The sequence below is a fragment of the Sinocyclocheilus grahami genome, unplaced genomic scaffold (assembly GCF_001515645.1).
Source record: "Sinocyclocheilus grahami isolate Dianchi unplaced genomic scaffold, SAMN03320097.WGS_v1.1 scaffold592.1, whole genome shotgun sequence".
Classification (NCBI taxonomy): Eukaryota; Metazoa; Chordata; class Actinopteri; order Cypriniformes; family Cyprinidae; genus Sinocyclocheilus; species Sinocyclocheilus grahami.
Window position 1 is genome coordinate 496808 of NW_015505771.1, and position 14694 is coordinate 511501.

General features: G+C 37.4%; 1 protein-coding gene across 1 annotated transcript in view; it reads left to right on the plus strand.

The window, feature by feature from the left end:
• LOC107557183 (fibrinogen C domain-containing protein 1-like) overlaps positions 1-14694 on the plus strand; it is a 124235-nt gene that overhangs the window by 107203 nt on the left and 2338 nt on the right. Inside the window, exon 7 of the mRNA XM_016240506.1 lies at positions 7339-7518. Within this exon, the coding sequence (XP_016095992.1) occupies positions 7339-7518 (180 nt within the window). The remainder of the gene's footprint in view (positions 1-7338; positions 7519-14694) is intronic.

Sequence of the window (14694 nt, forward strand, 5' to 3'; positions counted from 1 at the left end):
TGTGAATTTTTCTTTCTTATAACACCCCCCCCCCCCCCCCCCTCCGCATGAATAAAGGATGTGAATTGCACTGGATCCGACGACAGACTTGTTCAATTTCATTTTTGTCAGTGCCAGTTCAAACATGCTCTGTTGGCACATATTAAATTAGAATGAAATAATTTCAAATTCACGGTGCTGGTTTAGTATGTGTGCTCCTGACATTGAGCTCTTGTGCTCAAACTTTAGACACAGTTTCAAGTCCAAACAAAAGTCCTTATAAATCAGAATCAGAAAGAGCTTTATTGCCAAGTGTGTTTATACACACAAGGAATTCATCTTGGTGACAGAAGCTTCCAGTGCAGGAAGCAAGTTGAATCAAGTTGCTTTATGTGCATACACATAGAGAGTGATGATTTTTGATAGTCTTTACTGCAATATGAGCCAGTTATATGATTATTAGATTTGCTTTGCTAGAGCTATACACTATAAACCGTAGAAGCCGTGTCTATTAAACTAAAAATATATTGTTTACGCAGATTCACAGAGGTGGTATAAATGTATTTACATGGATTCACAATTTTTTTTGCATGTTAGTTATGCCAGTAAAATAATTTACTCAAAGGATTTGTTCAAGCAAGGCCAAAGTGACTTGTGTTTATGATTGAGTCACTGAATCATTCACTCAAACAATTCATTCAAAAACACTGATGGAACAAAACAAGTGAGTATCTTTATGAGTGAGTGAGTGAGTGAGTGAATGAATCATTCACACAGCCGATTTTTTCAAAGTCACTGATTTATTTAGGACAAAACAAGTGGCTTTATTTATGAGTGAGTCATTGACTAACTGACTCAAACCATTCATTCAAAAACAGCTATTCATTCAAGTAAGGCCAAGTGGCTGTGTTTATGAGTGAGTTCTTTCGGTAGATAGATAGTTTCATTTAGTCATTCAAGCCCAACATGAAAGTTAAACAGCACTTTAAAGTAGCTTTCACAGAACAATTGATTAACTACTACCATCTACACCTAAGTACTTCGTACTAATTCAGGGCAACATGTTCACTTTTTGATTTATCTCTAAGAAATTATTGTTACTTGGGTTGAGTGAGTCTCTTGAGATTTAATTAAAGGCCTGAATGTAATTATGTAAATTTAGAGGAAACCCACAGTTTAAACATAACTATGGTACTTACATTTCAAAGATTTCTGTTTGATGTCAGAGCATGTTAAATTTTATGCCTGAAGATATGTAAATTTTCATTCCAATAGCCAAAAGACATTCTCCCATATTTGACTCCTTTCAGTGAAAAATATGAAGCTGTGTTATATAGACAATACAGAAAGAACAAAATTATGTAAACTGATAAACATGTGACAAGTGCTTCTTTTCAGATGCTTAATTTGAATGCCTCAAATTTTTTTGTCATTCTAACGTCTTTCTTGGTAATTTGTGTAGAAAGAATTTAAATTTTTGCTTTTGGTGTGTGTAAAGGCCCTGGGTTGTTTTTGTTGGTCCACACATACAGTATATCTACTAGGATGTTAGGAAGCATTTGAATAAAAGTAGCCTTGTTTATTTATTTATTTTTCTTTCACATATAAAAGCATCATTTTGTCCCCCAGGGACCTTTTGTAAATGCAAGAGAACTGTTTTTCTGTTCATATTTCAACAATTAAAAAAGCTATTTCATCACAATATTGTAGATATTTGGTGCTTAGACGACATTGTTTGCCCATCAAGGCCGTGGAAATGAAATGATGAAAGGTTGAGGGGCTTGTGTTTGATTTTGTTGTGTGGACTCAGACGAATGTCAGATCTGCTGTGGAGCAGCTCCTCCCTGCAGGGCTTTCAGACAGCAGTTTTGGGAGTGATCAATGGCTTCCCAAAAACAGATCAAACTGGCTTTGTGTCAACAACACTAGCAGCTATATGAAGTCACCCTGAGATGTTATTTCCTCCATATCCAACTCATACATATGATTTATAGCAGTCATTCTCAATGGGTTTCTTCAGGAAACAGATATTATATTGGACATATATATATTATGCCCCCTAATAGTCGACTAATCGTTAGTCGGCCAGAAGAGGCTTGGTCGACCAAAATTTTATTAGTGGCTTAGTCGCAGAAAACAAAAATCCACGGGCGAAGTGATGCAGTCCGTGACGGACAAATCGTTAACGACTAGTCTATGGTAATACAGTACATCGACGGGCAGGACATCCAAACACTCGACTATCATTCATCGACAGGGGTGCCTAGATAACCAGAGGCACCTGGGTTACAGCTTTACAGTAGGCCCCCCTTCCCTAGATAACTTTTTTTTTAAGCTTCCTGACAATTATTTATGTAAAATTTCGATTTTTTTTTCCCTTGTTGATATGCCAGTTAACATTCACAATGTTCTGCATAAAATGTGAATATAAGTGAATATGCAAATTCATTCTTTGCCAGAAGGTGGCGCTTGTGGAACAGTTACATAAAGTAAACATTATGTTATTACAGGCATTATACAATGGTGATATGAAAAGAAAATGCCATCAAAACTTTCCTGGCCAAAATGTGAGTTTACAGGTATGATTTAAACACCATAAATTACACAAAATATTAATTATTCATCATCAGTAGATCGAAACAACACTTGACATTTGGTGATAGCTAACTGTGTTTTTATTTTGAAATGTGCCGTTCTCGTGCTTAATTAATTCAATCATAGCCGTTCAAAGTTCCTTGCAGCCAGTGGGCCCCCTTCCCAGTGTAGGCCCCTGGGCTTCAGCCCATTGAAGCCCGTGCATTAATGCGCCCCTGTTCATCGACCTCTCAAATATGGCTTATCATCTGAAATATGTAAGTATTAGCAACTTTACATGGCTGATCAATCTAATGTTAACCTAAAGAAATGTCCGCTATTCAAGTGTCTGTGTGGAAGCTGAACAGCAGCTCGCTTACTGCAGGACAGATGGAGGCGCCGGTGTGCTCACTTGCTCTTAAAATAATCCCTAATTTTTGGTCATACAGATAAGAGTAATACAACTTTCAAATTTGTAAAGACTCAATGTTTATTTGTGTGCACTCACAATACCGCGCTTTTGTAAAATAATGAAAACAAACAGGATGCGCTTTCTGCCGTCTCGGTCTGTGAACTTAAATGCAAAACTCTGTGTATATCTTTGGCTTACAGACATTAAAAATATCTATAGAGAGTGAAATGTATACTTTCAAATGACCCAATTCAAATGGAAAACAAATTCTCAGATTATGTAATCCGTATGAAACATGAATACAGGCGCATCCACAAGTACTGCGGAGTCAGTGTCTCCGACTACATCTCTTAATCCGAAAACAAAGAAAGCACTAGTTTATCAAATTATTAAAATGTTAATGCAGTCTTAGACAATGTTGTCTAAGCACTAAAAAGTTGGGTCTCATATCAGGTTATCTGGAGCTTTTTGAAGCCCCGGCCAGGTGAAGATAATCATACGCACATTAGTTTTTACATGAAGAACAGCACAGCCAGCCTTCTGTCTTTAACACGGCTGCTCTGATATATTGCACCTCCGTGCAACATTTCTGGGTCCCTGGGTTGAAACAGAAATGACCTTTGAGTGCAAATGGCCTATCCATTTAGTCAGCGCGGAGACCATTAGAAGGGTGTTGGTGCTTAATAGAGCCTGATGATGCGCTCGGCTGCCGCTGGAATGGCACCACAACAGTCCCCCTCCATTCACAGCCATCATAACCATCTCTGTCATTATGCCAATATCATTTGAACAAATGTTAGTCTATTCTGTAGGACTGGAGGGAGGCAGATAGACTGCTGCTTCTCACCCGGGCTATCGTATAACTTTAGATTCTCAAAGTGTGAGGCACATTTCACATGCTAAGGGGTGTTTCTTAAAGGTGTAGGAGCCAATATACATTTTAATTCAGAGACAGAGAAAGGTAGTCATTAAATATATATATATATATATATATATGGGGACATAGCCCTTAATTATTGAATTCAGGTGTTTAAGGCCCCGTCCACACTGAGACGCGTTTAGCTGTATACACATACATTTTGTATTGTATAGACATTTTAATTCAGAGACAGAGAAAGGTAGTCATTAAATATATATATATATATATATATGGGGACATAGCCCTTAATTATTGAATTCAGGTGTTTAAGGCCCCGTCCACACTGAGACGCGTTTAGCTGTATACACATACATTTTGTATTGTATAGGCATTTTGTCCACATGGATCCAGCGTTTTGGGAGAGTGAAACCAATCAAATCAACGGGTCCCAGAGTGGATAAATCTGAAAACGCTGCCCTTGCAATTTCGTGTGGACAGCGAATCCGTATATTTTCTGAAACTATGACGTCATCAGCCCATGTCTTGCCCCTAGTCAGACACCGCTACGTCACGTAACAGAAACTAAAACATGAACAAACACTGAACGATTGTCTTTTTATTAACTAACATTAACACAGATTAATAAATGTATTGTTCCATGTTCGTTTGTATACCGCCCGCAAGGTTTATGCGAATAGTCCAAGTCTTCTTCTCCATTTTTAGTGTATCTCTGTGGCAGAATTACAGCGCCACATACTGGTCTGGCATGTATACTACATCGTTTTGTGTCGGTTTTGTGGTTTCGTGTGGACGCAGATATTTCTTGAGACGAGGGGGAAAAAAAGATCGGATAGGGAAAGCTCTGGCTTCGTGTGGACATAGCCTAAATCAGACCCATTGCCACAGGTGTATAAAATCAAGCATCTAGCCATGCAGTCTGCATTTACAAACATTTGTGGAAAAAATGGGTCATTCTGAAGAGTTCAGTGAATTCAAACATGGTGCTTGTGATAGGATGTCTTTGCAATAAGTCAGTTTGTGAAATTTGATCCCTGCTAGATATTCCACGGTCAGCTGTAAGTGATATTATTTGAAAGTGGATACGTTTAGGAACAGCAGCAACTTAGTCACGAAGCGGGAGACGCGTAAAGTCACAGAGCTGGTTTACCAAGTGCTGAGAGGCATGTTGCATAAAATTCGCCGAACACTCTGCTGATTCCATAGCTGGAGTTCCAAGCTTCCACTGGCATTAATATCAGCACAAAACTGTGTAGCGGGAGCTTCATGAATTGGATTTCCATGGCCAAGCAGCTGCATGCAAGCCTCACATCACCATGTACAATTCCAAACGTCGGATGGCGTGATGTAAAGCACTGGACTCTGGAGCAATGTAAACCTGTTTTGGTGTGACGAATCAACACACCTTTGTGTGACTTCTCTGTTCTCTGTAAAGACATGGTTGGATGAGTTTGGTGTGAATGAACATGACTGGTCCGCTCATCCCCATCAAACACCTTTGGGATGAACTGGAATGGAGATTGCGAGTCACTCCTCACAAATGCTCTACTGGATGAGACATTCCATTCCCACAGAGACATTCCAAAATCTAGAAAGCCTTCCCAGAAGAATGGAAGCTGTTTAAGCTCTAATATTAATGTCTATGTATTTAGAATGCAATGTCATTAAAGTACCTGTTGGTGTAATGGTCAAGTGTCATGGTGTATGTATGTGTGTGTGTGTGTGTGTGTGTGTGTGTTTTCCTGTAGCTCCTTTCAGCTAAATTTTTATCCCCAAGTAATGATTGTAAAGGTGTATCTATCTGTGTAATTTCCAACATTTTCCATTTAGACTCATAACCCGGTATACACCAGCATATTAATGGCTTCAATTGTGCAGCATAAAAATAGTCCTGAAAACAAGGTAGGGCCCTCCCACCCTTCTCTTTTGCCAACTGCAATGTCTTAAACTTTATCCTCGGTCTTCTACCATTCCAGACAAATCTCGAAATCATCCCATCCCACTCATTAAATTGGTTTTGTGATTTGTCCAGAGGTAATGACTGAAATAGATATAGTAACCGTGGTAACACATTCATTTTAATTATTTCTATACGATTACTCATGTCTAGTGGGAGCAGAGTCCATTTAGCAATATCGGATTTTATCTCTTTACAAATAAGACCATAATTGTTGACGAAGAGTTTTGATATATCTTTTGTTAAGTTTATCCCTAAATACTTTAACGATGAAGAATTCCATTTAAATTTATATTGCCGCCTTATATCTGAATTAGGTCTAAAGTTATATGTAAGTGTTTGAGTCTTTTGTATATTTATATTGTAACCAGATATATATATATATGTGTGACGAGAGGGGCGGGGCCGAGAGCTGTGGGAACGGAGCGAGGCCGGTAGAGTAAATGCTAATGCACAACACCTGCGCCACTCACCGGTCTCGAGTTCCATGGAGGAGCTCCGGAAGGATAAAAGGAGGAGTGACGACAGTGTTGGATGAGAGAGGACCAGGCCTGGATTTTATTTTGTGTTTTGTGTGCGGCAGTTGTTCGCGAGGGGCTGCCGCTTTACTTTCATTTTGTGTTTGTTTATTTTATTAAAGTGTTAAATGTTCGCCAGTTGCCGCCTCCTTCTTCCCGACCTACGAAGGTTGTTACATCCAATGTTGCATCCAATGACGACTGCCATACACAAAACACAAAATAAAATCCAGGCCTGGTCCAACACTGTCATCACTCCTCCTTTTATCCTTCCGGAGCTCCTCCGTGGGACTCGAGACCGGTGAGTGCCCAATGGTAATATGCAGGAATTGTAGTGTATTGATATTTTATCATATTTTTCATGTTGAGTTTTCACTGGTGTTTTACCCATATTATGGATTGCACAATGAATTGTGTGTGTTTTAGCATTATTGGAAATGTCTGTAAACTTAACAGGCAGAAAAGTACCAGTACCCATTCTGTTTTCTACTGATTTCTTGTCACATTGAAAAACAAATGAGTAAACTTGTATAATCTACTGTAAAATAATGGGGGAGGAGTATTTATTAAGTGTTGTGGAAAAAGTCGGGGTGTGCTTATTTTTTTCCCACAGAACAACTGAATTTCTGTTTTAATTTTGTTAACATATATTTATAAATATATATATATATATATATATAAGCACTATAAGTTATATGTACATACATACACACATCCATCATTACTGTCTAAATAAAGTTTTTTTTTTTTTTATTTGATTATTTTTTGGAAAATTTCCTGTGAAAAATGTGCCACGGCCATTCTGAGTGGTTGCCAGGGTGTAGCTATGTCGTTGCTAAGAGGTTTTGAGTGTTTTTAGCATGTTGCTGGCACACCTCTCCTCAGTAAGTTACATGATTTGAGGTTTCATTAATGTCTGTAGCAGAAGCTGATTGCCCAAACACTCTTTCCGTCTTCTGTATATTCAAATAAATCTCATCTGCACATTTCTCCATTAACTTCATCTAAATCTCTTTTTCAGGCATGAAACGAATCCATGCACTTACCATTCAAGCCAACTATGAGCTGAGGATTGACCTGGAGGACTTCGAGAACAGTACCTCCTTTGCAAAGTATAGCTCTTTTGGAGTGGGTTTGTTCTCTGTTGACCCCGACGAGGATGGCTACCCACTGAGCATCGCAGACTACTCTGGCACAGCAGGTATGCTATACACATTATTCTGCCTTTTACCGAGAGTTCCTGCAGTGTGGAGCCAAAAACTATTACATTTATTGCAAAGGCAGAGGTCTCACAGGAAGTCATAGGTCATAGTGTCCTGCTTTTAAAGCTCTGTATTCTTAAGACATCCTGCACAACAGCAATTCAATCGTGAACCTGCATTGATGTCTGAAGCCAAAGTTCATGTCAGGTTTAATGGGGAGCCTCAAGTAAACGCTGGTAAAAGCTCTTCGGTTGATATGTAGTCTCGCCTAGACAGACTTTTGACAGATTATTCTGACCAAGAACATCCACTTTAGACCATAAGAGACAATTTAATTGAAATTTTTTTGTGTCCAGTTTCATTACAAATTTTATTTTTTTCCCATTTAGGGGCATAAATCAGAAATATCACCACCAGTATCTTGCAAAAAAATAAAAAATAAAATACAAATATTAAAACAATTTATGATGAAAATTAATTCAACGTAAAAGTAATATGTAGTGATTATTTCACCAGCAAATATAAGGCGAATAAAACTGCCTTAAAACTGTGCATGCATGTAAGTATCTGTTATATATGAGTCAGATTTGTGAGAACATTTTTAGTCAGAGTTGTGAGAAAATACGATGCGTGTCAGATCTGCATCATGTTCAGCAGCGGCAGCTCTGAAAGCAGCCAAAATAACATAATAACCCAACTGCTGTGATGTCTGTAAATCAACGAATAAAAGAAAAAAGAGGAAATCAATAACTTTTGTAGCTTTAAGGATTCATCTATATTTAATTTAGAATTTAGTGTTTGACAACATTATTCAATTTCTGTATATTTCCTACTTGCTGAAGGACACAGGTAAATATGACATTTATTATAATGGGTTTATGTGAAGATTGATTTAAGTTCACTTAAATTAGAAGTTGTTATTTTTTTTAAATCTAATAAACGTTCAAATTGTTAGCTCTCAATTATACTGTAATGTTAAGGCCGTTGTTCACTGACAAGCTGATGATCGTAGTTTTGCGGAGCTTGTCAGTGAACAACGGCTCTGTGTAGTAAATGCTGCTCTATGTGAAAGCACGCACATGATGGAGATTTACCGCTGATTACAGAACGAGCTTTACTGACAAGATGCGCATTAAATATTGCATGCGATTTATCGTGCAGCGCTAGTAAACAGACAGGTTTTTATGCATACTTAATAGATTACATTATTAGGTTACTTTGACCATCATAGATCAACATAATCTATAAAGGGGAGAATCAAGATATTTCATGATATAGTTAATGCATTTGGGGATGTTTCGAATAAAAAGGAAAAAATAAATAAAACATAAGTGCTGTTGTGGCTGTGTGTCACATGACGACCCCCCCACAACTCGTGCCCCTTCAATCCCATGATGCCACAATGCACCGCGTGGGGTGTTTTGACCAATCACACAAGAAGTTATTGTGACTAGAAGGGTGTATCTTCACTTACCTCACAATTCGATTCGATTACGATTCAGAGGGTAACAATTTGATTATTAAACGATTCTTGATGCATCACAATGCATATTTTCCTCCCAATTCTTTTATTAATTATAATTACTATATTAATCATAATATAGTTATTTTGTTATATTATCTTTGTTATTAAAAATAAGAACAAAGATGCAAATAAACTGTAGATTCATTCAAGTAAGAAAAACAAATAATCAAATGTAAAAAATCACTGCATAGTCTTTAGAGTTTTCATTACAAATAAAGTAGTTCGGTCTAGAGCAGCAAGTGATTCCCTTTTTTCTTTTATTGTTGGATTAACATTGAGATAGACGGCCTATATATTAAGACCTACTGTAATGGACAGATCTAATATTATGTTACACATCAGATTTTTTCCCCCAACAGTTAACCAAACGTTCACTTAAGATAAAACGGATTATGTTTGCATGAATACTTGCCAAGACAGATATTTTGAAATACTGTAATTCTGTGTGCATGTGTATATCGGGATTGCACGCTGTCTGAGAGGCGTCTTTGTGTGCACGCTTCAGATGTGTCAGTCAGCACGAGTAAGATCCTTTTCACGGCTTATCTCTCTTAATAACTCTTTTAACTTCAATCAAGTCCTGCACTTTATATTCTCATTCCTGCATGTTCCTTTCAAAACTGAAACCAAAACGTCAGATGCAAATTTGACCAAAATTGACATTTTTCTCTTGTTTTGCCAGCACGGGTCACATGTATAAATATATATATATATGTGTGTGTGTGTGTGTTAGCAAAGTGTTTGTATTCGAAACAAGAATAGAAACTATCATGAGAATCACAAGACTAATTTAAAGTTTCCTGCCCTGTTGTCAGCGGTGTTTAGATATATTCCTGCTGCATGCAAAGCAATGGGGGCCGTAGGTTATCGCCTGCACCGAGGCGAAGTGATGAGCAATTCTCACTGCTTCGCCTGCGCTGTCGCCGGGGCCTCTTTTTAACATTAATTGGGTCCTGCTCGCTATTATTCTCAGGTGTTTCTCCCCGAGCACTGCCCTCTTCGCTGGGGCCGGACACAGGCATGACCTTCGCCATGTGCCAGAAAGGGCAGGGATAATGAAGCCGTAGAATACATCTATGGCATTCCAATAAAGCAGACACTCGGCTTATTATGGGAGACGTAAACAAACACTCCTATTAACATAAATCAAGAGGAGAATACTGCATTCACGTGTCTAATTAGCGAGGCTGTCTTAAACATCCCCCGCTGGAGGAGTCATGCCACATTGATTCCCAATCTTATCAATTACGTCTTGTTTGGACTCTTACGCCGCTGTCTGGATTAAAATGCACGCATGGTCGTATAAAGCATTAATGTGTACATGAATGGTAGGTTGGACTGACTGTAAGCATTAAAATCACATTTAGATTTTTCGTCTGAGCTGTGCTTGCTCAAGTATGAAACTTAGTTTTGAATGAAATGCTGAGAGAGATCAACATAGATTGAATGTTTTAGCACAATGAAATCAAAACAGCCATTTTTTCAAGAGTAGGCAGTAGTGTGGAACAAAACAGCAGCTGAGAAACAAAAAGAAATAAAGACCAAAACACACTTCGCAGGCCCAAACCGTGGCTCCTAGAGGGCAACATTGTGAGGTGTCCTTGACACCTTTAATAACGGTTTGTCAGACAAATAGCACGTCCCTCCTCAGAGTCCAACCATCACAGAAATTAGAAAGGAAAAATTCTGTCACAAGGTCACTGGTAAAAGGCACATCGTGGCCATAGATCAGATGAAAACAATTGAATGTGGCAGGCAGCTTCGAATTCACCAAACAGCAGGATTTTAATATATTCTCACTTTATCTGATGCACTTTCTCGGAACACAAAGTATCCATTTATCTGATATTAACAATGGAGTAAGAAAACTTGCTGATATAGCATTTTAATTTAGGTTTTAATGATTTTCAAGTGGTTTGGGACATAATCTGGTTTAAACTGACCATATTGTTCCAGCTTAAGGTGTTCAAGTTAGTTTGGAACACATTACTGGTACAAGGTGTTCTACCAGCTGAACCAGCTTGGTTCAGTTTACCATCTTGACCAACTTCGACCATAATATTTTTTAAACATTCAGTTCCTTTTAAATATGTAGCCTACTATTATCTAAAATGATAGATAGATAGATAGATAGATAGATAGATAGATAGATAGATAGATAGATAGATAGATAGATAGATAGATAGATAGATAGATAGGCTGTCGGAAAGTGTTTTAGCGATTGTGTGTTGATGCTGAAGTACCGATTTGATATGACATTATTTCAATACGACAGTGCATCTCTGTGGAGATTTTGATCATGCCATACCCCAGAATCCTCTATTTTTCATGCATTACTGTGATGTTTTTTGCAGCTGAGATAAAAAAAAGATCTTTTGGTGTAAATGTGTGCCTCACACACCCTTTTCTTGCATGCTAGAATTTTCATATCATAACTGCTTTCAGTGCACAAGCATGCTGTCTTTAATGCTGATCTGTTTAATGAAAGGCCTTTACGATAGCGTAGAGAAAGAGCGCTCAGCCACAGCAGGGATCTCTGGGAAGATATAATTACCTGAGATGAGTTTTTACACCCATGATGCCCTGTTCTATGTAAACACTTTGAGTGCTAATACAGTACCAACTTCAAAGCACACTAATGACAGTTTTGCTAGCACACAGACATTTTTTCACTACCATTAGCGAGGCCAGAGTAAGAAGTGAAATTGCATGTGAGCATTTGATTATTTTGTAACAATGCTTGTCCAAGTAGAGGAGTGTATAATTTCTCTCTGATGTTGCAGTGTTTTTCGGCATTAACACGATTATGCATTCATGCGCATAGCTAATGACTCGTATCGCCCTCCTGTGTGGGTCTGTCTCAAGATATTTCATAAAAGTCTGAGATGCACCTTCATGCTGACACGCTACACAACCCCTCAGGTGTACAAATTGTGAGATCTGTTTTGCACAGAATCTGCAATTTACTGCAATGATTAATCATCTCATTCTAGCAAGTGATTTTTTTTCAGTGTTGTTTGAAATTTAACACTTTATGAATATTACAACATATTACTATTGCAGAGGCAGCTTGTTAAGATTTGTTCATATATATATATATAGAGAGAGAGAGAGAGAGAGAGAGAGAGAGAGAGAGTAAAGGATATCCTTCAAGCAGCTTTCCCTGCTGAAAGAATGATTTTAAACCAGCCTGAGCTAGCTAGCTAGTTTCCAGAGCTCATTAGGCTGGTCTGTTTTGGTTTTCGAGTAGTTTTGGGCATTTTTCAGTTGGCTGACCAGCTAAGCCAACTGGTTTAAGTTGACAACATTGTACCAGCTTGAAGTGTAATTTTATTTTTATTTTTTTTATAACATGATAGCCAGTTTAGAACATGTTACTACTCCAAGGTGTTCTACCAGCTTGACCAACATGGTTCAGTTAACCATCTACACCAACTTTGACGAGATAATGACTGTAAGTGAATTTTGATTTGATTAGATGACAGAATTCAATTGGACTATCTCTTTAAACCAGTTTAAGAAGGTTAGCAAGTCTCCAAAGCTCATTAGACTGGTCTGTTTTTATGTTTTTTTCGAGTGGTTTGGGGCATTTTGCATCTTAAACCAGTTTAACCTCGTTTAAACTGACCACAGTTAACTGACTTGTTCTGGTTTGTTTTTGGATTATGATAGTTAGTTTGGAACTTGTTACTGTTCCAAAGTGTTCTACCAGCTCTAACGAGCTTGACCAACATGCTCCAGTTAATTATCTAAACCAGCTTTGACCTGCTGACTGTAAATGGCTAAAAGGGATAATCCACCCTAAAATGAAAATTCTGTCATTATTTACTCACCCTCATGTTGTTCCAAACCTGTATGACTTTCTGTCTTTTGAAGAAAATCTTTTGAAGAATGTTAGTAATACAATGAAGGTCAATGGGAACCGAAACTGGTTACCAACATTCTTCAAAATAACCTTTTTTTGATTCCTGGAAAAAAAATAGTCATACAGGTTTAGAACAACATGAGGGTGAAGATCTTAAAAGAATGTCCAAATCAAACAGTTTTGGTTCCTGTTGACTTCTATTTTATGGACACAAAATGCAACGGAAGTCAATGGGAACCAAAATCTTAGCCATGGTGGGAGACCATGTAGTACAGCTTAAACCAGCTTGAGACAGCCAAAGACCATAAATGACCTTCTTATACATGTTGAAAACAAGGTAAAGCCAGTAAAGCCAGCTCATGTGTCATTTTTCTGCAGGCAACATCTCCACATCTGTTCATTAGCTCTCCTTTCACAGTCCAGGCACTGTCATTTTACACCACCATCATCCTGCTGATTCGTTATCTGCTAGACCACAATGATGAATCTATGAGGCAACCGAAACGAGTTTATGATGTGTAACACACTTTACAATATGACATAACGGCATCAATTGGATCTCCTTTGTCCCAATAAAACGGCTATCACGATACATGTTGCAGTAGAGTAGCAATAGAGTGAGAGGAAGAGGACAGGAGAAGGGTTTTACTGCAAGGCTGGCAATAAAAGGTTGATCTTGTCAGCAAGGCTGGGCCCAGTGGAGCCGGGTGGCATGGAGGCAGGAAACTTGGTTTAGATTAGCCTAGCTGCACACTGCAACATTATGTCCCTGAAACATACATCACAGAGCTCAGCTTAATAAGAGCACATTAGCGGCAGCACATTAACATGCTCCTCTCTTTAGTTTCGCTCTCTCTCCTCATCACAATGTCAGTATGCAGCTATAAACATACCAAGGTGATTGTGAAATGTTTTGCTCCTCAATATATGAGCCTATAAGCAGTGTTTTAGCATCACTATTCTAAACAATTGGATTTTATGGATTTATGAAGGCTTTAAAAAGCAAATATAAATGCAATAATGACTATGATATATATATATATAATTTTTTTTTTTTTTTGAAAGAAGCCTATTTTGGTCACCAAGACTGGATTTATCTGATCAAATATACAGTAAAAACAGCAATATTGTAAAATATTATTACAATTTGAAATAACTGTTTTCTATTTGAACATATTTTAAAATGTAATTTATTCCTGTGATTCAAAGCAGAATTTTCAGCAGCCATTACTCCAATCTTTAGTATCACATAATCCTTCAGAAATCATTCTAATATGCTAATATGATTTGGTGCTCAACATTTCTTATTATTATTAGGGTTGAAACAGTTGTGCTGCTTAATATTTTTGTGGAAACAGCTATTTATTTTTCAGGACTCTTATATAAAGATAAAAGATACAAAGTATAGCATTTAATTAAAATTATTTATTTGTATCAATGAAAAGTCACTTTTGATCAATTTACTGAATCCTTTGCTGTAATATTAATTGCTTTAAAAAATATTTTTTCTTCAAACTTTTGAACAGTGTTATATTAATAACACTATAAAAAATAAATAACTTTGTCTATAGTTTTCAAGCACAGGATTGTTGAAATCAATAAAGTTCAATAGAAACTAGCTTGCTTTCATTCTCCCGTTCACTTGATTATGAGTAGTGCTTAGTTTTTCTTTTTTAGCTCTATAATGTAAAATACTAAAATATTTTGCAATCAATTTAGGAGGGAAAATTATTTAAAAAAAAAACACTTATACAATTAAATTAAAAATGTACTTTTTTCCCCCCA